The following is a 24169-nucleotide window of genomic DNA, read 5'->3' as shown; positions in this document are numbered from 1 at the left end:
AATTTTAACTCTAACCCTCATTCATTCCTTATTCCACAGTTTCACTTCACACACGCACCCCATGCACATTTGTACCTTGATTTCACAGAGTTGACATTTCTTCCATCTGGAGAAATAAGTGCTATTAAAGTTCTATTTTAATCAGAAAACTCCAAATTCTGATAAAATGTTGTTCTTGCAAAAACAGATACTGTTACCTAACATAATTTTTGTTTTTCCTGTTTGATCTCTCATGTTCCTGTTATGCATTTCCAAGGGCCAAACTGGACATTGTGTCATTCCAGTGACTCACATGGTGGATGATGCCATTTTAAAACCTAAGGAGACAATTTAAAAATACTGTCAGGGTCACCCCCCTGGTTGTTTCGGTATTTGAAAAGGTGCAGAGACGGGCGTGCCTCATCTAGCCATGCTGTAGGCCTGATCATCCCTAATTTGGTCTAAGGTTAAAAAAAAGATGGTTTTGGATTGATTCAGAATCCAAAGGCAACCTGGGTGAACCCATTAATTATACTGAAGCTGATTAAACTTCTAGTATGTCAAAGAGTAATAATTAAATTATTTTACTTCAACTCAGCAGAGTCTGAAGACTTCTTTTAGGGGCAGCGGCCCATTGGAGGAAGGTTCTTCAGGGTGTAGGGCGATTTCAGATTGTGCTGAGCAGAGTGGTAGGGTAAAAACTAATACTTTTTTATCCAACTATTTACAGAAATAAAATAAGATAGTTGGATATAGTCTAATTTTGCAGTTTCCTCTGATTTCCATGTCTCACTGCAGATATCCCCCATGTTGTTTCTCTGGGCCCCCTATGGTCCCAGGACAGCATTTTGTGAAAATCCGTGGGCTGCACTGTTGGGAAGGGAGGGGCTGGAAAGTTCTGTTCTTGTTGATGAAAAATATAGTCTGGATCCAACCCAGCGTTTTTCTGAGGAAAGATTTACGTTGTTTAGCATTACTGTATGTTCACAATGGGCATAAAGTCATGAAGCCACAAGTGTATTTCTGCAATCTAACTGTCTTACTTCCACCCCCCCCCATTTCAGTTAATGCCTTTCTTATGGGTTATCATATAAAAATGGTAGCACACAAATGAGTTTAATTATAAATATATTATGTACATTATCATGAAATGAGAAATTAGATATTTTGTTCTTTCATTTTCCCCCTACCTTTTTCTTTTCTTTTTTTCTCACTGTTGTGTTTAGTGGTATTTGGCCAGTTTGTATTTTTCCAGACATCACTTCACGACGTGGTTGAGGTATATGACGGCCCAACTCAACAGTCGTCTTTATTATCTTCTCTCTCGGGATCACACTCAGGTATCTCATAACAGAATTGTAATATATTATTATTGAATAGAAAAAAAAATGCTGGATGGTCTAGTGGATAGACTGTTGGATTCAGACCTGAAAGTCCCAAATTATTTCCTATCTATAAACATGGAAATCAAAACTACCTCTAATAGTATGAGATTGTGAGGGACTCCATGTTTAGAATCATGCTGTGCGTTTCAGGCCACAGATGATCATTCCTCACCTCGATAACTGGCTACTTATGTGACTCAAATGGAGTAATCAGTTAAATGGGATTATGCACTGGGTATGCACACTGAAGCAAGAAATCCTTTTGCTTTTTTAAAAAAAACCTGTGACTGATATGCGTTAACACATCTATATCTATATTAGAAGAAATGATGACCAATCATACTGAAAATACCCTTCTAAAATCTGAAATGTCACAACTGAGTGAGGGAGTAATTTCTTTAACCAAGTTAAATCAACTGTGGTGCTTTACATTTAGATTAATTATAGGAACGAGACAAAATATAAAATCTTGCAGAGTGCTTCTACAGGTGGAAGGTGAAGTACAATTTTCTCACTTACCCATCTTGTTCCTGGGAGACTCTCAGGAACAGGATTTGGTGGGCATTTAGGCTACTGTGCAAGGGGGAAACTGAGAAAGTTGAGCTCGGTGAGCATATATTAGGGCTGCCAAATCCCCCTGGGGGGGCGGATTACCCCCCACTTTGGAGGCCTGATTTCCGCCGCCACGGAATCAGACCCCGGGGAAAACCCCACCCTGGCGTGCACGTCAGCCGGATGTGACGTGATGACGCCGGGCACGCTGGGAGTGGGGGCACAGCCATTTGAGGGGAAAACATAGAGTTTTCCCCTCAAATGGCTGTGGCCCCGCCCCCAGCATGCCCGGCGTCATCACGTCACATCCGGCTGACGTGCATGTAGTGCGCGCGCAAAGCGTGTGCGCACTCGGGACGCCGTCCGGGAGCCCCCCGCCGCAAGGAGAAACAGGTTTGGCAACCCTAGCATATATCCTTCCACCTACTGAAATACTAAATCATAATCTATTTTTTCCCCTGCCAGCATTTACATAATCATATTTCAGGAAAACAATTACTTCATGGACTGTGCAGTTCTAAGCACAGTTGCACCCTTCTAGATTCGTTGAAGTCAATGAGTTTTAAAAGAGTCTAACTCTGCACTGGCAGTATATTAAATAATAGGATGTTAATATTTATGTATAAATGTGATACATATTTTGACAGCCAGTGTGGAGTAGTGACTGAAGTGCTCGACTAGTATCGCAGAGATCCCAGGCCAAATCCTCATTCTGCTATGATGTGCGCTGGGTGACCTTTGGCCCGTCACCCTCTCTCAACCTGATTCACAGAGTTGCTGTGGAGACCAAACAAGCCAGGGAGAACCATACAAGCTGTTCTGAGATGCTTGTAAGAAAAGTGGGGTACAAAGTGTCAGATATATTGCAAATTAAACACATCACAGCCAAAGGACATGGAAGTGGGGGAATAGAGCATGGATAACATTTCCAGATTAAATCAGAGGGATTTCAACATTAGATCAAGCTAATATATTGTGACTATGGTTTTTATACTGAGCTGATTCACATGGTATGTTTTCCCCATCATGATTAGGAATTAATTATTATAAATAGCTATGATGAATTCCTAAAAATGTGGGTAGAGCTGTACTGAGTCAGACCAACATGCTAGCTTTCTGTTTCCAAAAGGTGCTACTAAGATTATTCTGAAACGTTTCTATAGAGTGCATGAAAGCAACAGCCCTGATATCCTTTCCCAGCATTTGATATTCAGAGGTATACTGCTTCCAGACTTGGACTGCAAGTTAATAGTTTAGAATACCAGAATACAGTGGCAATGGCATCATCTACTTGAGCTTGCCAACATAAAGGATGTATACTTTTTTCAGTTTCCCAGGAACAGTTATAGGAGCAGAGGAAGTACCTGGGCTTAGAAATAGTTTAATTTATGGAGATCACCATAGTGTTTTGCATTTGGAATCCACTGAGATTCTGAAGGACTTTAAAAAATCCTTTGAGCATCAATGGTTCCCCCCCCCCTGTGGAAGAACTGTCACAGCTAGAGAAAAGATGTAATTATTGTGGAGTTACACCAATTATTTTGGCAAAGAGCACAGTTCAATGCACCGTTACTTGAGAGTTAGGCCCCTTGAGGTTTGTGGGATTTACTGCTGAGTCAATTGTGCAAAACATTACAGTGTAGATTCAGAGAATGGATTTTGTTCATATCTGGCACACCGTACATGCTACATTTTCCAGTGAATCTGGGTATTCGGGTTTTTGTATTGCTGTTTACTATTGTGGTTGCCCCCCCCTTCACTGGTTTGCATCTTCTAATACTATTAACTTGGCTGGGGCTTCTCTATGATTGCAGCTGCTCGCTGCATGTGACACACTGTGATCTGGATTGTGCAGATAGAGTAGGATAGAAGGTCTTGTCTTTTGGCTAAGTGGTTTCTCCATAATGGGAACTGGAGGATATTTTGCAAGTAATTATAGGATATAAGGATATATATCCTTGGGTCAGTCACAGTTCTCTCAGAGCTGTTCTCTCAAGAACAGTTCTCTCAGAACTCTCTCAGCCCCACCTACCTCACAGGGTGTCTGTTGTGGGGAGAGGAAGGAAAGGAGATTATAAACCACTCTGAGACAACGAGTGAAGGGTGGGGAATAAATCTTCCTCCTCCTTCTAGCTTTAGACCCCTAATTTCATGTGAAGTTGTCATTGATTAAGAAGATATACATTTCAGAACCCTTGGAAAGATCCTAATGTTGCGAGATTACTGAAGCTAAACAGGCTGGGATTTGTTTAGTGCCTGGAAGAGAGACATTTAGGGAAGACATTATGAACACTTCAAATATAAAAGAAAGGAGGTGGGGTAAAAATGAAATAAATGGGACTGTGGTTTGTGTACAAAAAAAATAAGAACTTCGTAAACATGAAACAGGCCTGTAGGTTTATAGGCATATACTTTGACAATCAAATGCTGGGAACAAGGTGTGTGTGGGGGGCAACAAAACCAAGGATGGTTTACCATCATGGTCCTCTTGAAGCTGTTATTGAAAAGACATAGTGCTGGGTGCAATAGAACTTAGCTATGATACAACAGCATATTATTATCAATATATCTCATCCCCATCTGTGGATATGTAAATCCAGACACTTTAGCCACAAACAAGCAAGACAAGGTCTTTCTATGATCCCGATGAAAGCCCAAGTTTGAGAAAAATCTGAAGTCTTTAAAACTATATATTTGCAGGGTTAAAATACTACCGAAATAATAGAAGCAGTGCCTGTACCTTTAAGAAAGGAAATCTTGGTGACAATGTTGGGGCTGCTAGGTAGCCACAAGAAAAATGCCAACCTTCAAACCTTGGTTTCTGTCAGTAAAAGTCAGGAGTGAGGGCCCTTTCCAGGTATATTTTGGCCTCCCAGACCAACTAGGGTTGCCAAATGAACTCCCCTCTGCCGGCGGGGGACTTTGTGCTGTCTCCTGGTGTGTGTGCGCACGCGCAAAGCGCGCGCGCACCACGTGCACATCACAGGGAAGTGACGTCATGACGCGGGGCACAGCCATTTGAGGGGAAAACTCTATGTTTTCCCCTCAAATGGCTGTGCCCCGCCCCCAGCGTGCCCCGCATCATGACATCACTTCTCTGTGACGTGCATGTGGGGGTGGGGGTTCCCCTGGGGCCCGATTTCACGGGGGTGGAAATCGGACCTCCAAAGCGGGGGAAAATCCGCCCCCCAGGGGGATTTGGCAGCCCTAAGACCAACCCTGTTCCCGTCCCTCCTATCTTGGAGGGAGGACTCATTGGGGTCATGCCCAGCAGCAACTACTGGGTAACTTGCTACATGCAATTTGTGTAGCTCGCCCAGGTGTGGCAGTGGCTATGACTCAATGCTACAGACCTCACCTTGCCCCAGCAGCAGCCTGCACACAACTTGCATGACTTTGTCAGGCATGACAGTGCTACCACACAACTCATCTGAGTGACTTGCTACCACACTACTTTTGCAGCTTGCCCAGACTTTTCCCAGGGAGAGGCTGTCAGGGGGAGGGAAGGATGTAAAACTGAAAAACAGTGTGGTATACTAATTAGAATGTCAGATGAGCTTCTGGGAGACCCAGGTTCAAATCCCCACTCTGCCATGGAAGCTTGCTAGGTGACCTTGGCTCAGTCATTCTTGTTCAGCGTACTCTATAGAGTACAGTGGAGGAGAATAGAATGATGTAAGCTTCTCGAGGTTCCCTTTGGGGAGTAAGGTGGGGGTTATAAATGAAGTAAATAAACTATAAGTAATGCTGAAGAGTCGGGGGGGGGCAGATCAAATAAAAGGGTGGTTGGTAAATGGGGAAGAGAGAAGGAAGGAGGAAAAGGGAAGATAATAGGGGGATTGCCAGGAGAGGAGAAAGAGGAAATAGTGTGGGGAAAGGAATACAGAGAGAAACGAAGGAACAGTCAGAAGTCATTGTAGGTTCCCTGCTTATAATTAGTATTATCTTCATAATCAGAATCTAGATGCTATACAAAACAGCTGTGATTGGATATCCAAAATAATGTATTTAAAAGCAGCTTGACTAAAGGAGATTTGGATTGGGGATGCAGTGTGGTGGTACGAGTCACCCTCCCTGCCATTTCCTAAACAGATCCCCCCTCTAGCTGGTATTAGTCCAGATAGGTTACCCTGCTAGGCCTGACAGCAGCTGGAATGGGCAAGGAGTAACTTCCCCATCTCAGTGTAGTGTTTCCAGGTCTTACCTGGCTGCCAGCAGGGGGGTCCTGGTCCTTCTCTGGGGCTTTGCGCACATGCCACGATGACATCACTCAGACGTGACATCATCATGCAGGGCATGTTGCGGGGGATCCTCTATTATTCAAGGAAAAACTATGGTAAACATAGAGTTTTTTTCTTGAGTGATACAGCACCCCCCCCACACACAACGTGCCCTATGCGATGACATTACCTGTAGGTGACATCACTGTGCTGGACACATTGGTGGGGACAGGGTGCTTTGGGGGTGGGGCTTCCCCCAACGGGCAGATTGGGGCCGGCAGATCTGGGGGCCCAAAAGCAGCAACCCCCCACCCCTGTTGGGGGAATGGCAGCCCTATCTCAGTGTCATGAATTGAAATTGGACACTGCATGACTCTTTTTAAATAAAATAGAAGCTGGTGCGACAGTGAGATTTAAACACAAATTGCTCGTAGTTTATCTTGTTGCACCCATAGCTTCTCTTTCCAGAAACCTTTGAAGCCTTCAGGCATATACTGATTTTTAAAGTGTTTCTTTTAAAACCCCTAATACAGCAATACATTAATTTTGCCAGCATATAGATTTGCTCTCTAACTACACAAGCAGCATTACCTTCCAGAGGAGAAGTTTAGTTAGTATGTGTAGCAAAAACAATACAGTTGTTTGGTCACCAGAAAGACTAATTTATTTACTGTGGCATAAGGCTTTTTTTTTTTTTTTAGCCTACTTTGTTCAAATAGAATGAGAACAATATTATTTTAGAATTATTAGCAGAAAATTGTTTCTGAGATGCAATGTTTGTTTTCTTGAGTAGGAGAATCCCTTCCCTTGAGTTCAGGTAACCAGATTACCATTCGATTTACTTCAGTCGGACCTGTAACAGCTAAAGGATTTCACTTTGTATATCAAGGTATGAGACACAAGGGCCTCAAAGATGCTTCAGTTAATTCTGTGTGCTAAAATCGTTCACCTCTCATTCTCCATTCATATATTATGATGTTTCTTTGACAAAAAAAAAAACACCCAACTTCAAAACTATATTTAACAGTGCTGAGATTAAAAGTGCCACATATGGATAGGGAAAATACCAGCTGGCTATTAATGTGTCATATTTCCATCTGTCTGTATATTTTGCATCCTTCTGCTTGTTGTTTTCATTTTGAAGAAGAAAGGCATAAGTATTAATAAATCTAAAATCATGTCTTTAGAAAACCTAAGAATTATTTCCAAACTTGGAGGGGAGGGGGTACTCAAAAGAGAATCTGCTCTATTAATGTTCAGTCTAGCATGCTGCTGAAAATACATCTTTCTGTATCAGAGTGAGTATTCTGGCAGTTGTACCACAATTGATCTGAATATGTAATGTTGCTATTAATTATTAAGATATTTCACTTGATTTGCATTACTCTCCTTTTGTGAAGGATCACACATTTAAACAAATGCATGTCAACAGTTGCTACTGTGATTTAGTCTTTGATAAGATTTGAATACCAATATAAGTGGAACATACATTCATAAACAAGAGCCAATAAATTTAAATATCAACCCGTCACAGCAATATGACTTGAACTCAGCATGTTATTTGAATAAAGTATTACAATTCCAGTGTAATTTGCACAGAGCTTGGAGTGATAGCTTTACTGAGGCTAACTGGAATTTTAGTTTTATTTACATTTTAGAAGTTTGACCCTTGATGTAGAATCCAGTTTTAGGAATTCAGAAGCTATGTCAATATTATGAACATCTATTTTGTAACAAACTGAGTTTAAATATTTGTGTCCAACAAACTAGCTGATGTTTTGCTACAGATCAGTACACTGAATTGCCACAATTTCTTCTGTGTATTTTTCCAGCGGTTCCAAGGACAAGTGCAACACAATGCAGTTCAGTGCCTGAACCAAGATTTGGGAAAAGGATTGGAAATGAATTTGCAGTTGGTTCATTGGTTCTTTTTGAATGTAATCCAGGCTATATACTCTATGGATCAATAGCAATTAGATGTGACACTGTGCCTAATGCCCTGGCACAGTGGAATGATTCTCTTCCTACATGTGTTGGTAAGTAGTTAAAGCTTTTTTTTTTGGTAGAGGTCTAGTTATTTGATGCAGGGGTCCCTGACCTTTTGGAGCCAGCAAGGATCTTTGGAATTCTGACACAAAATGGCTACTACAAGATAGTGGCCCCAGGAGGTAGAACCAGCCATAAAATGGCTGCTGCAGCTTACCTTCAGACCTGCAGTGAATGTCTTTGTGCAGTGATGGCAGCTGCTTCCAAAGCAATGTTTTAAAAATCTGCATAGACAATCAGAAACTTTCCTAGGCAAAAGCCAAATTTGGCCCAACCCACTTTCTAAAAATATTTGGTGGCTGCCAGGAAAGGTATTGGTGGGCACCCACAGGCATGAAATATAATATTAATGAAATATAGTATCAAGTCTCACACCACTGCTGTACTGTTCTGTGATGTAGATGGCAGTAATATCTTACCAACTCACTGTCATAAAATTGTTTGTTTGCAATATTATCCTCTGCCTGCATCACTTCCGAGAGCCCAAAGTGCACACCTCAAGCCTTAGAGAAGCAATCTAGGCACTTCCAGAACCAATTTAAAGTGCTTGGATTGAGTCCAAGATTAAAATTTGGTTATATGAGCATTGCAAGAGAGTGCTGACCCTGTAACGATGGCAAAGTCTGATCTTTTCATATTTCACAATCACTGTGTTAGGTTATATGTTGTCATTGTTTTTTTTTTAATATATTCTTCAACAGCTGGAGAGAGCAACCCTAAGGTGATCTATTCAGAATCCTATGAAGGTCTTATCCCAAGGAAACAGTTCTTAGGATTGCACTGATAGTACCATGCCAGTTGGTATCCTCACCAAATATAACTTTTTTCATACGTGTGTGCCTGCCTAATTAATCTTTCAGCACAAATTTCTCTAGATTGCATCTAAGAATTTATGTATCGATTTAGTTATTTCATTTATCACCCACTTTTCTCACTGAGACTCAAGACAAATTGAAAAAGCAAACAAACAATCAGCCAATCCAGGAGCAATGCAGCAGGACTAGGGTTACTGGATTAGAAAACACTGCAAATAGAAACCTTGCTAATGCATGACATACCGTAAACAAAGTAGAGAGTGAAATACGGATGTGCATACTGAAATCCATAAGGCAAAAATACACCCCTAAATGCCTTTTTGGCTTTTCTGTATAGTTTTATAGATTAAAAAGTGGAATTATGGAACTTCCCAAAATTACAAATAAATAAATAAAATGGGGTGGAATAGGGGATCTTTACAGGGGTCTAGAACAGTTTGTTGTTGTTATTTTTAGAGACAATGACACAACATTTGCAGGGGAAAATGTCTATCATCTCCCCAAAGACATCCCCCCCCCAGTATGAAGGGGATTGGACAAAGGGGTCCAATTTAATGATGCATGAACAAAGTGTCCCCAGTCATCTTCATTTCATTGTTTTTAAGGAGTAGAATGCCATGCTTAAAACCTTTAATCTAATCTATCAGAACAGGTTTCCATTCCGCCCACAAGAGCACCTCCAAAACTCTACCAGCAAACAACAACCGGCAGAAACAATACAGAGACACACACACCCCCCAAAAAACCAAATCATTTTCTCATAGAACAGAACCTATAAAAGCAACAAGCTGTTACGAAAAAATCCAAACCAAAAAAACAAAGTGACAGCAAAAAACTAAATACAATTAAACGAGGAAGAATTGGGGGACACACCAGATAAATGCACTAAATAACCCAGTTATAAGAAAATAATATCCTGATCAGGAAAATAAAAATCCTCCCACAACTCCAAACTGCTAGCATTAAAATGCAAAAATAGATAAAAAAATAAAAAACCTTGCTAACAACTGTAAAAAAAAAATAACCAGAAACACAACCACGAAAGTAGGAACATGAAACCAGTCCTGAAGAGATTTACATGGCATCTTAGCACAGCTGCAACAGGCAGAGCATCTCTCAAATTTCTCCAAGGCTCTGGGAATTGGTCAGGGAACCCTATTCTGACCATGTTTGCTATTCTCCGGGGGTATCTCTGTTCTGTCGGGGGGTAGTCTTTATTTGGGAGGGTAGGACTGCCAACCTACCAGTGAGACATGGTTTTCCCACAATTGCAACTGATGACCAGACTCCAGAGAGCAATTCTAGGGTTGCCAGCTCTCCAGGTGGTGGCTGGAGATCTGGAATTACAACTGATCTCCAGATGACAGCGGTGGGTTTCCTTAGAGAAAATAGCTACTTTGGAATGTGAACTTCATGGCATTATGCCCCACTGAGGTGCTTCCCCTCCCCAAACCCCATTCTTCCTAGGTTCCACCCCTCCCCTTTATCTAATCTCCTTTTTAAAAATGGGGGTCTATAGGAGAGAGGGAGGACTTGGCACGCTGCAGTCTTGGTGCTATTTGCTCTATGAATGCCACTCCAGACACCCAGAAAAACCCCCTATTCCCCCATAAGAAACAGTGGAGATCAGGATTGCTGAAGACACCTTGTTCAGGGGCCTGACCCCTTTGTCCAATCACCGCCAGCCTTCAGGGATCTGTAAATCAGGGTGGGGGCTTGGTTCCCTGCAAATCTGTATTCATTGCAAGGCATGGAACAGGGACAGAGAGATGTGACCTTCTCAGCTTCTGCAAATCCCAGCCATGTTTGGAGCTGAGAGACTGTACAGCTCTGTGATTGTGCTCATCCCTGCAACTCTGCTGAGCCGAGAAGAGAAAAGCAGTTTTAATTACAGCTGAAGTTCACAGTACTGTCCTAAGGAGAGTTACATCTTACTAAGTCCATTGACTTCAATTGATTTAGAAGGGTATAACCCTACTCAGGGGTCATTTCGTAGAAAAAGAGCTAGGGGAACTCATTAGCATATGCCACACCCCCTGACATCAGGGGCCCAGCGGTGGACCTGCAAGGCCAGCGGGAGTGCGAGGAAGCCCCGCCAAGGCCCTCCCTGGCCCCAGGCAGGCAGGGGTGGGGAGGAAGCAACTTACCCTCCCTCTTCTCCTGCCTCCTCCTGGCTGCATGAGGGCTGGAAGCGGGGCGGCCGGAAGCAGGGGGCGGGGCTTCGTCATGTGCCCCGCCCCCCTGCACCTCACCCAGGGGAACTGTGTTCCCCCACAATCCCCCCCAAAATGACCTCTGACCCTACTTAGGATCGCACTGTTATTTTACAAGTTTTGGTGACTCACAGTTTGCATTTCAGTCAAGGCAAAGATTACAATCCAAAAAATTCTTCCCCAACTCAGATTATATTCTCAGATGGATGAGTACTCATCACTGCCTCCCTCCTTCCCAGGTCACAGTGGTGGAAGCTGAACCCTGCTTTAAACCCTGGTGTTGGTGGGCATCATATGAGCACTCATCTTTTCCCAGCTGGGTCTTAAACCAGCTGGCAGTGGGAGGGGGAGCTTTTTGAATCAGAGGAATGACATGGAGGGACAGAGTTAACCACCATCTCCAGTGCCGCTGGCCTGGTCTATGTCAGGTCCCTTCTGGTTACTTGTGCTTCTGAAGTGCATCTGAGTAGCCTGTCCTGGATCTCACAGGTCATGTGCAGTTTGACACTGGCTGGTTTTTTTACTAACATATCAGTGTGCCATTTATAAATATGAAAAGGGAAGAGAAAAATCTGATTCGAGATCATCTGACCTAAGAGAGATTTACAAACCAAAAACGTTAGTCACTTCTCATCAGTGCATATCACTCTTTTAATAAAGCTCATAAATATGCATGGGCTGGAAAATTGTATTGAACAAAATCAGTTTAATAATTGAAATGCTAGACACGGCAATTTTAAATTGCCATAGCAGTGTAGCGAATGCCTTGGTGTTTCCTTACCGATATCAGCCATCAGTCATTGTGTCTCCTCCTGCTTTTACCAGTAATTATTCAAACTGTTTAAGTGACACTGACCTTTAGTTTATTCATGTAGTCCCTGACAGATTCTATCAGTTATATGCACTACAAAATGTAGCCTCTGTATTCATTACTCAGATAAGTTTCGTTCTGCGTATCCTCCAAGTCCTCATATTTATATCTAATGAAATGAGCTCAAGGAGTTGATAATGTTTTCACAGGGAATGATGTATTGGCTGCTAATGGTACTGATAAAACTTCTCATCAATCATTTCTTCAAGCCATTAAAATACCCACAGAATATCTGTATTTAGATGGCAGTCTAATGTGATTATATTAGGCCGTCTAGTATCTTGACCAAAAGTATCATTCATGTTTAGCCTCAAGAGTCAATGCAGTACCCTTCCGAATTCTTTCTATTTATATCTGTCATTGCTGTTGTGTTTATTTTGTGCTTGATACAAATGGGGCCTCTTTTAATTTGAGGAGTCCCTAAAGATGATAACTGGCGTCATTAATGCCAGTGACAAGAACTCCTTTGACTTCAGAAAAGCTTGGAATGCTTATATGCAGCTTTGATGGGACCAAAAAGAATGGACTACATTTTTAAGCCCTGGATGCTCCATACATTTCTAAGGATCATTGTGACCCAGATTCGCGTCCCACCACTTTTTAAACTCATGCTTACCCATCCACAAACTTATATCACTACTAGGTTCAATGCAAAACAACTAAAATCAAATTTTTACCAGACCCACCATATAGGACTTCTTCCATAACTGGAATCTGATTTGGTATCATTTTTGGAGAATTTTATTAATTTGTGGCTTCCTTGGATATTTTTTTTTATAGTTGAATTGCTCAAGTAAATCTATTATATCCAGACTTGAGGGGCTTACATTTTAAAGCTAACAGATACCAGTACTACTTTGTAGGTATATGTTGGTAAGAGTATGTTCATTACAAGACCATTTCTTGAGTTTAGAGTAATTTCAAGTTAAAACACAAATATTCATACAGTTGGGGTAGGGGGTTGGGGAAGCAAGTGTTGAAGTGATTCTTTAGGGGGAGACTTCAAAAGCTCTCCATCTTCTTTCTGACTGTTTTCCTCATCATGGTTCATATATGCAAACAAAAAGGAATTTCAGCAAAACTGTATTCGATCTTCTGTTCTTTTCTCCTTCACCATTAACTTTTTTAATGGATCAGTACAGGTTTGATTGATTCCGTCTCTCTCCCTTCCACAGAAAATTAAAAGCTCTTTCAGGGGTTTTGGTGGGGTGCCAGATAGGAAGTAGCTTGGGGAAGGACAAGCCCCACCCTCCAAGTTTCTAGGTCCAGGTTCTGAGCCAGCCTCTTCCAACACAGACAACCTTCTTGGTGTTCCAGAGCACTTTCCAGGTAGTTCAGTGAACCTAATGAACAGCTGATCTGCCGGGCACATTTGTGTTTGCTGAGGTACAAGTATCTGACCCAGGAATCTGGACTAACTCAAAACAAATTATATGAGGAGGCTTTGGGATAATTTTGAAACGTAGCTTGTTTGGTATTTCCCAATTTCTTCATCTTGGTATGCATAATGATTTCATGGTCTATGGAACCTTGGTGGCTGGATTGTGGTAAGTGGGTGTTTTGTTTTGTTTTTGGAGAGGAAGGAAAGGTACTTATGGAAGGTAGATGCCAAATTTGGCCCTTCTGCAAATAATCAAGTGTCAGACAAAGTAAGGGGCTTCATTAGCATTAATGGAGTGCTATATTTGTACCTATAGAAGATTTTAAATTTTGAATCGACTAAATGTCTTTTAAAGTGAATATTATTAATATATTTAAATTATTTCATATTTTTAGCACTTTGAGCGAAAGTCTTTGTTTAAATAGCTTTTAATTCATTTCCCACTTTTCAGGAAGAGGAACTGAGGTGTCCTGCTGGGTCCCCCCCCCCCCTGAATCATCTTGAACTATAGGATGGAATTGTAATAGGTTTCAGATATATTGTATAATGTTACAGCTTATCCCTGCTCTGATTCATTATGCATCAGGAAACCTCTTTCCATGTTTTATGCATTTGTTTCTAGTGCCCTGTGGAGGAATTTTAACTAAGCGCAAAGGTACCATTTTGTCCCCTGGTTACCCTGAGCCATATGATAACAACCTGAATTGTGTATGGAAGATCACAGTGCCAGAAGGAGCTGGAATCCAAGTAAGAACCTGCATAGTTTTCTTCCTGTATCACCTAAGGGTCGCATCTAAAAAGCTGCGAGCATCAAAAGATCATTGAATACTTGAGAAAAAGTTGTAAGCAATTAACAGCTGTCACAATAGGACTAATTACACAGTTCATTGCAATGATATTTTCTAGTGTAAAAATCTCCCCCCCCCCCGACAATTCACTGTCAGAGATGTTTCTGTTCAGATGTATTCCTGTTATCTCTTAGAATATGTCAATTTAATGTGTTACAACTCATAGAAACTAGCAATATTCTACAAACTAAATTATGTAAAAGTTAAATTAATTTTTTTTATATATCCAAGAGAGTGGATTGGATCCAACATCCTCTGCACAGGGTGTGCGTGAGGTGAGGGTAAATTGCACAAATTCCCCCTCCTGCGTCAGCCCTCACTGCTGCATGCCACCCCATTCTCAAGAGTTTGCTGATGTTCAGAACTTTATTCAGGGATGTTGTTGGGCTAATCTGTTCTACTTTGAATGAAGCACAAGACAGGACTGGCTGTGGCTGTTAATAGCCCCACCAATGGACTTGGTTGTTGGAAGACATATAGGCCCTGGTCACACGGCACTGTAAATGCGCCTTGTTCCCGCTTTAATTTAAATGGGAATATTTTGTTCCGGTTTTGCATGGCTACACAACCCCTCAAGAGCTATCCCTCTTACCGGCTGCTTGCTGTCCCCCTCGCTCTCATCCCCATCCGGCGATGGCAGCAGCTGCTCCTGGGCGGCCGCGGGGCTGTCCTTGCCATCGGCCCAGTCGCCACCAGCCTGGCGTGCCTTCTCCCGGCGCTTCTGGGCGGCCAGGAGGTCAAGGCCCAGCAGGAAGGTGCATGGCGCGAGCCACTCGTGCTGCTCGGGCGCTGTCTCCGCCACCTGCTTGCCACCCCCATCCAGGCTGCCGGAGCCCCCACCTCTCGTTCCTGCCTCCACCGGGATGCTGTAAGCACTGACATTAATTTTTTTTAAAAAAATTGACTTCTTAAGCGAATGCCTGCCCATGCGCTCAGACCGGAAGCTTTAAAAAAAATCTTCAGAGAGTGGTCAGACGGCCCTATTCGCAATCATTGCGAAATCATTGCGAAAGAGGGCTGTTCACATAGGTGAAATCGCGCGTTCAAAGCGCAAGATCCAGGAAAGTACTTGATTTTCCCGGGGTCAGGAAAACCCGCGAGTATTGCGCGAAATTGCGCGAGTGAGCCTGCTTTGATGCGGGAGGCAGATTGGCGCGTGTAAACAGAAACTTTAAATGCGGGAGGAAACAGCGGCGAATCCCGATCAAAGGGACAGTGTGACCGCACCCATAAAGGCTTTTTATCTTTCCTATGCAGACATTTGCTATATGCTGTTGAAAGGGAAACATGGGACTAACCAGTCACTTTGGGGCTAAACATGAATTGTTGGTCACTTTGCACCTGTTTGGTGTTGAGTAGCATCAGCTAAAACCCTTAGTTGTCTGTATGGACTATTGACAGAGTGGGATGAGGCTTGGCAGGTCTCGACACAGTTCATGTTGCAGGCAAGGGTAAACGAAGCCAGCAGAAATTTCTGGCTGTTTGGAGCCAGGTAGAGTTGCTGAAGTAACAGTAGCCACTGGTCTCCCTAGTGCATCCCACCCTTAAATATACTAATAGTTTATGATGTAGGCCTGTCATTTAAATACACTGATTAAACCCAAGTATAGTTGTCTTGTGTCTTCAAGGAGGATTTTGGGAATTTTTTTCAGTGGCACAGAGGACTGCAGAAGGAGTGGGGAGACTGAAACACTGAATTCTGTGAGAGGAACTCCACTCACAGGGCTTAGGATCACAATCTGCCACGCCTTGGGCTTTAGTGCATTTCTGACAATGTTGATCCATAGTTGTGGTTTTAAACTTTTGTATGATTGGATTTTATATGGTATATTGAATTATTATATTGTATTGTTTTATAATGTGCTGTAAGCCGCCCTGAGCCAGCCTTGCTAGGAGGGTGGGGTAAAAAAAATCTAATGAAATAAATACATAAATAAACTGTTGCTTTTTGAATATCATCAAGCAGTATGACTTAGGATGGAGCTTTGCCCGAGTCTTGGTGACTTGGTACCTGAATGAACGTGTGGCAAAGATAACTAAAATGATAGCTTTCAAGTAAATCAGTCGTATGCAGCAAATAGAACAGTAGTTCTAGGCATGTCAGTGATAAAATACAGTAGCAATTTACTTGAGGCTTACCAATAAAGATATTTTACTTTTATAATCTTAGTGATTGATTGATTGATTGATTGATTGATAAATAAATAAATAAATAAATAGTGTCTGATTCAAATTTCCCCCACGTGGCTAATCAAAGATTAATGAAGAGCAGAAAAAGCTGTACAGTTGTCCCTGAGGGGTGAGAACATGAGAAGGAAAGGTGGGAAAGGAAGTTTGAAGTGGCAGGGAAGGAGCCCAGTGAAGAACTGGGAAGCCAGTGAACTGTAGGGCCAGCCATCTGAAAGTAGGACAGGATATTGGAGCTAAGAAGTGGGAGGGGGGTGATAGGTTATTGAGGAAGAATTTGGAGAAGAAACGACAAAGTTAGGTTATATTCTGTCTGTCTTAAAGAAAGGATCTTCTGGTCTTTTGTCAGTGTGGAGTAAGATCCAAGGATGAGAACGAACTAAAATGGTGTGGCTTAGAGAATGCTTTTTCAGCCTGGCTGTTGGAATGTTGCAACCCGTTCAGGGTATCATTATGCTTACAGTCATTGGCAAGGATCTCTCACGTGGTGGCCCAGATGACTAGAAGTTGATGAATTTGGACAGGTTGTTGCTCTTGAGGGGCAACTGGGGTAATTAATATCCAGCCTTGGATACAGCAGATGATACAATCCTGCCTGTTTATGCTTTTGATCAGATTACTGGGCAACTGCAAGGCATATTCCTGATTGGTCTTGTTTGTCAGTTTGTTGTCTTGCAAACATCAGGTTCTCTTGGGGTAACAGTCAGAACAGATGATACTAGGCTAAATGAGCCAATGATTTCAGTAAAAATTAGTTTATTTAATATTTGGATAACCAATTTCCCTTCTGTATGGTAACTTTGGCAAAGTGGGATCCCCATGTAACTGCAGAGTTATAGCTTTCTAAGCTGAGGCTCAGAAGAATATAACTCTATTTAGAATTGCACTGTAAATTGTCGTAAAGGCTGACAGTCCTCTTCCACACCCCACACTAGGGGTCCGAACTCCAGGTTGGGAAATTCCTAGAGATTTGGGGGTAGAGCCTGAGGAGAGGGAGGTTTGGAGAGGGAAGGAAGCTTAGCAGGGTATAGTGCCATAGAGTCCACCCTCCAAAGTAGCCATTTCTCCAGGGGAACTAATCTCTGTACTCTGGAGATCAGTTGTAATTATGGGAGCTCTTCAGGGCCCCACCTCGGAGTTGGCAACCCTACCGCACATGTATATATCATCAGAAAGCTAGATGTTTGCAGTTTGTTAACAATATGAAATGTCTGATTCATTGGAAATTTTCGTTCCTAAACTAGAGCTCAGACTATCAAAAACTATATGGATTATAGAGCTTTATAGCCAGTATAAAAACAGTTAGAGCATAAACAAGAGACTATTTTCCCATTATGCACACAGGCAAATATATACAAATGTGCAAGATTACCTTTGTAAAAGGGGAAAAAAAAATCCCTTTAATGATAGAACCAATACTGTGGATAAAAGTGGTACGTACAATTTTCTTAAGCCTGTTATCAACCAGCTGGTAGTTCAGAAAGCAATCTGTTCACCCTTGGTCTGTGAACACAGTAATTGTCTTACTGGATCAGTGCAAATCTGCATTCATCCCAGTTACAGATCTGCAACAGTGGCTGATACCAGCTGCTTTAGAGGAAGACGGAAGAAATGATGTAGCACAAAAACCATGAGTCTGCTCCCTAATAATTTTGTTTAATGCTCCCATTAGCCAGTGTCTGGTTTATAGAGCATGAGGTTGTTATTCTATTTATAAATAATGTCCCTGTAATTAACCTTTGAACCTCCTGCTTGGAGGGTTTATCAATGACCAGGAAGCAGGGAAATAATGTTCAAAAAACATGTAATATAACCAGGGCTCTAGTCGGGGCTATCCTCTCAAGCTCGTTGCTCCATGACCAGGAAGCAGGGAAATAATGTTCAAAAAACATGTAATATAACAATTGTGATATAAAATACTATCCTCTATAGCTGTTTCAAAGAATAATCTAGAAGACAGTCAATGCAGCATTCCTACTCTATTCACACTCATGAAATTCAGAAACAGCAAAGCATGCTTTGGCTGTATAAATTGCCAAACAGGGAGAGTTCCATGTTGCTCAATCTCTCACACTTTGCAGAGATATTCTCAACATCTCTCTATAGATCTCAGGGAAGTTAACAGTATTTTTTAGAAAAAGAATGAGATAGATAAATAGATAGGCGCAGACAGACACATACATACATACATACATACATACATACATACATACATACTAGGGTTGACAAGTGTAAAAAGCCTACCATCGAGGGAGCGTTGCGGCAACCTGGGAGCTCTTCTCTGATGCGCGCGCAAAGCGCACACGCACCGCCAGCACATCCAGGAAGTGACGTGTGACGTTGAGCATGTTGGGGGCGTGGCCCCCATCGTCGGAGGGAAAAACGGGGGCAAGGTTCCCACCAGGGCCCGATTCCGCGGTGGCGGAAATCGGGCCTCCAAAGCGGGGGTTTACCCGCCACCCGCCTCCACTTGGCAGCCCTAATACATACATGCATACATACACCAATTACAGTTTCCCCACTGAGGCACCTGGCACTGAATATCAATTTCCATTCTCTTACAGGAAGACACATACTTAGCTGAGCTCCATCCACTTTCCCAAGTGAGCATTAAGTTACAGAGATAACCCTCCTAAAAAATAGCGCTAACTTTGGCTGGTAGTGATATTTGTTAGGGCACTCTCTATTTTTTTACCATCTGAAGAAAGTAAAACCCACCCCCTGTAAAATATATATATATACACACACACACACACACACACACACACACACACACACACACTCTCGGAAGACAGATTTATTAATGTAATATTTGCAAATGGGGACAGATTGCAGGTTATGGAATTTGTGTGAGGCTTCATTTCATCGTTAGCACCAACACAGAGTTTTACATATTGTTAAAAAAATTATCTGTAATAATATTGTATATACATCTTGTGCATATGCAGTATTATTATAGACATTTCACTAATGAAAACCACATCTTTTTTACCTCTTCTACATGACTTAGCATTAGGGATGGGCACAAACTTAATTTTGTCACAAAAATTGCCTGGTTCATGAGCCTCAGTTCATGCAGTCGTGGCTCCCATGAATCACCATGTTTTTCATGGAGGTTCATGTGGTTTGTGTTGGCAGTTCGTGAGGCAGACACGTCGGCACCGATCAATGAATTGTCAAAGCAACGGGGAGATGGGCTTCTGCAGCCCTTCAGCCCTGGAAACACGAATAGTTGCCCTCCAAAGCTGGACAGGCAGTGCTGGCTGCCAACAAGAGAGGTCCCATTCCACTTGATGGGAGCAGACTGGATATATACCCCAGCTCACATGCAGCTGTTTTTAGTTGACAGCAGGCAGTTAGGCAGAGACGGAGTTAGAGGGAGAGAGGGAGGGAAGCTGGAAGTCATTCCTCAGTACTGTGAACAATGGGATTTGGGGTTTTGGTGCTTACTTAGGGTTCTCTGAGGCACCTGTCCTTCTGCTAAAGCCAAGCAGAGGGGCTCAGCCACACACTCCCCGTCAGTGGAATTTTTTAACATCTGTCCCCAGCTGGGCAGTATCTGGTGGTCTCAGGGCTCTGAGGCACCTGTCCCTCTGCTAAAGCCAAGCAGAGGAGCTTAGCCAGTGGGTTCATCTACTGAGGATTTCTGAACACCTGTCCCTGGCTGGGTCGGTGTCTGGCTCAGGGCTCTGCGAAAACCAGCCGGTCCCTCTGCTAAAGCCAAGCAGAGGGGCTTCGCCAGTGGGGTCCTCGGCTGAGGATCCGCACTTCCCCCCAGCAGCGTTCCCTCTAAGCCGAGTCAGTGTGAGATAGCTCACAGTTTTTTTAGCCTCCAGCTCACAGATTTTTGTCTTAGCTCAGAAAGGATGGCTCCAGAGCAAACTAATTTATGCAGTAGCCAAATCGCTCATTCATGACTTGTGTCCCACCAAGAATCATTGCTTCCTGCCTCCCCCAGCCCTTCCCAGATTCTGGCTGTGGCCACTCTCACCCAGGACTGTGTTTCCACATTAAAAGGCCTTTCTTCCTTCACACTTGAGGGCTGCTCTGCCACACTCCCCCTCATTGGGATTTTTGAACACCTCCTCCTCACAATTTATGTCCCACCAAGAACTGTCACTTCCAGCCTCCCCTGTCCACATCCACACATCTACAGCTTGCCTCCCTCATTGAGGACATTGTGGCTGTAGATAAGCATACCATCTCTTCAGTATTTGGGTTCACATACCTGCCTCTGCTGGGGGATGGGGTGGAAAGGATCAACACACAACCCAAACAACATCCACTTCATTACAAAACACCTACTTCACACCTAATGGACCAATATTTACCTCATAGAGCAACAGCCACCTCATGAACCAAGATCTACCTCATAGCACAATACCCACCCCATGAACCAATATCTACCTCATAGTACAACACCTACCTTGTGGACCGACATCCACCTATGAAAACCTCTACCTCATCAAATATCCACCCATTCAAGCAAGCTTGTTTCACTGACCCAAGGTTTCCCCATCTACAGCAACAATGTCTAAAATGAGGAGGTGGGTAGGTGACCACCTCCTGGGCCTGAGAGGAAGGGTTAGTCTCTCTTAGAATCCATCTCCACAAAGATGCAGACCACCTCCCAGGCCCGAAGGGGAGTGTGGTGGGCCACTCCACAAAACCTTGTCCCCAGGGGGAGGCAGGTGTGTGACCACCTCCTGCGCCCGAGGGGAAGGCTTGAACACCACCAGAATCCATCTCCACAACAAGGCAGACTGCCTCCCAGGCCTGAGGGGGAGTGTGGCAGGCCACCCCCCCAAAAACCCTGTCACCAGGGAATGTGGGCAGGTGACTGCCTTCTAAGCCTGAGGGGAAGTCTTGACCACCCCTAGAATCCATCTCCACAATGAGGCACATTGCCTTCCAGGCCTGAGGGGAAGTTTGGTGGTCATCCCCCCCAAAACCCCATCACCAGGGGGAGGTGTGCATATGACCATCTCCTGAGTCTAAAGAGAAGGGTTGACCACCTCCAGAATCCATTTCCACCATGAGGAGTTGGGCAGGTTACCACCTCTCAGCTCCAAGGGGGAGTGTGGCAGGCCACCCCCCAAAACCCTGTCACCAGGGGGAGGCAGACAGATAACCACCTCCTGGGCCCAAGGAAAAGGATTGCCCATCTGCAGCAACAATGTCTATTATGAGGAGGCAGTCAGTACTCCCCCCCCCAGCCAATCCTCAACAAACTTGGAGAGCAGGTAGAGAGGCATCCTGGGGAGGTCTGTGAGTTAGATGCCTCTAGCTTGCAGGGGGTCTGTTCAACACACTCCTGAACCTGTGGCTATGATTTCCCCAAAGAGCACTTTCCTGGGGGCAACCTGATTTTGGGGGGGGTGTAACTTGGGGCCCCTAAATCCAACCCTCACCAAACTTGAAGGGCAGGTAGAAGAGAGTCAGCTGGAGACTTGCTGCAAGTTTAGCATCCCTAGCCCACAGGGGCACCATTCTATCTCATCACGAATCTCACAAAATGAATCAGTTTGGTAAATGGGAAGGTTTGGGAAGGTTCCTGGTTCGTGAGACCCCATGAACTGGGATGAACTTCCATTTTCCCGATTCACGCCCTTAGCTTACAAAATAAAGAACATCCATTTGCAGTTTTTACAGTTTGATACATATTGATAATAGGTTGGATCCAATCAGCATTGCACTGGTGAAAGAGGAAGAAAAAGGCTCCCTTTGACCACCAAAAAGACCATGCTGGTTTGGGATGATGGGACCTGTGTGGACAAAAGCCATGTGGGACAAAGAGAATAAGGTGGGATTGAGTGAAAAGGGTTGCTGGGTCCAACCCATTGGCCTGTGTGCAGTCTGGTTCTTATTTAAATATGCTCAGTCCCAACAACCCCCCTAATGTAGAGTCCTTTCTAAATTCCCTATTCTCTTTTCATTTTCTCTTCATCACAGGTACAAGTTATAAGTTTTGCAACAGAGCATAACTGGGACTCTTTGGATTTTTATGATGGCGCTGACAATAATGCTCCACGGCTCGGAAGCTATTCAGGTGAATGATGGGGGAAGACTATATTTCCAAAACTCTTCATTATGATAATCAATCTGTGCTACATTTGAAGATACTAGCTATGATATATCTCAAATCATATTCATGAAATGTAGAAAGGTGTTAAAATATACCATCTTTCAAAATAAAAGTCGAAAAAACGGCATGCCATGTTTCTGGAATCTCAGTAGTTTTATTAGTTAGCAGTACCATAAATTGGTGTCTACAGAAAAACCTGATTTAATTACCATCTGCCACTACACATATTGTGAGTGCAGGGCATTGTGTTATGTTTCCAGTATTCATCTACTATGATATATCTGCTTGACCAATAATAAAACATTTAAAGAGAAGATAAGGTTTGTTTAGGATTTTGTCCTGTATCTGGATTGATATTAAAAACCAACAACCCACCATGCCAGAGGTGGCCGAAGTTTCTGAACAAAATGGAGCCATCCTTTCTGAACAAAATGGAGCGAAGTTTCTGAACAAAATGGAAATGATTTCTTATAATAACTGTACCACCAATATTTCCCCCTCCTTGTGGCAACTCCTCGATCACCCTCATTCTCTGGTCAGCACACTCCTCCCCCCAATTGTCCCACTGAATGTTAGGAGCATCCTGCACTGGATCGCTCAACTGACCAAATGTTTATTGTTGTTTTCCTGAGTTTTCTTTTAGTGTTGTTATGGGGACACCTCCTCCTCACAATTTATGTCCCACCAAGAACTGTCACTTAAAAAGTGGAGGCGGAAAAAGGAATTCTTGTCACTTCCAGTTACTTTGCTCCATCTGCTTTGCATGTTTCTTAAGTTTCTGGAAAAAGCTGTTTGGGGCATGCATAGCTCTCCAGCCATAGCCTGTTTCTCTCAAAACAATTATCCCTAGCTTTTCATCAGCTAACTCAACATATGCCACCTGCACACACAGTACACATACATTATTTGGATGTCTTCCAATATTTACCTCATGAGGTCACATTCCCCTTCAGCCTAACTGTGTATTGCTAGGGAATGTTTGCTCCAGCATCCACTTGTAATTGCAGGAAGTTCCATATGCTTCCAGCTAAAGAATCTAGATCCTGCTCCTACCATGCCCTTGGCAAAACAGTGTATGGTTAGCATCTCTGTGATGCAACAAGGACAGGGAGTGCAACAGCTGCACCAGAATTAAAGGTGGCATCTGACAATAATTTGTAGGGCAGACATATTCACATCAAATGTGCAACGATACTGGGAATATAGTATCCAATCCTATAAACTGCTTCCTGGCTGGAAGGATTTGCAGAGTTATAATTTACACTTTAGAGACATTTCTTTAGATTTTACAGTTTGGTGTAGTGGTTAAGTGCGTGGACTCTAATCTGGGAGAACCGGGTTTGATTCCCCACTCCTCCACTTGCACCTGCTGATGTGACCTTGGGTCAGTCACAAGCTCTGGCACAGCTGTCCTTGAAAAAGAGCAGTTTGTGTCAGAGTTCTCTCAGCCCCACCCACCTCGCAGGGTGTCTGTTGTGGGGAGGGGAAGGGAAAGGAGTTTGTAAGCCGCTCTGAGACTCCAAGTGAAGGGCGGGGTATAAATCCAATCTCCTCCTCCTCCTCCTCCTCCTCCTCCTCCTCCTCCTC

At 43.2% G+C, this 24169-nt stretch overlaps 1 protein-coding gene across 1 annotated transcript in view; it reads left to right on the top strand.

Annotated features, from left to right (window-relative positions):
- CSMD3 (CUB and Sushi multiple domains 3) overlaps nt 1-24169 on the top strand; it is a 796050-nt gene that overhangs the window by 595246 nt on the left and 176635 nt on the right. The window contains exons 31-35 of the mRNA XM_015417873.1: nt 1206-1319; nt 6930-7025; nt 7969-8172; nt 14085-14209; nt 22450-22546. Of these exons, the coding sequence (XP_015273359.1) occupies nt 1206-1319; nt 6930-7025; nt 7969-8172; nt 14085-14209; nt 22450-22546 (636 nt within the window). The remainder of the gene's footprint in view (nt 1-1205; nt 1320-6929; nt 7026-7968; nt 8173-14084; nt 14210-22449; nt 22547-24169) is intronic.

This window comes from Gekko japonicus, unplaced genomic scaffold, assembly GCF_001447785.1.
Source record: "Gekko japonicus isolate JY-2015 unplaced genomic scaffold, Gekko_japonicus_V1.1 scaffold449, whole genome shotgun sequence".
Lineage (NCBI taxonomy): Eukaryota > Metazoa > Chordata > Lepidosauria > Squamata > Gekkonidae > Gekko > Gekko japonicus.
The sequence above is the reverse complement of the archived record's forward strand: the minus strand, read 5'-3'. Positions and strand labels throughout refer to the sequence as shown.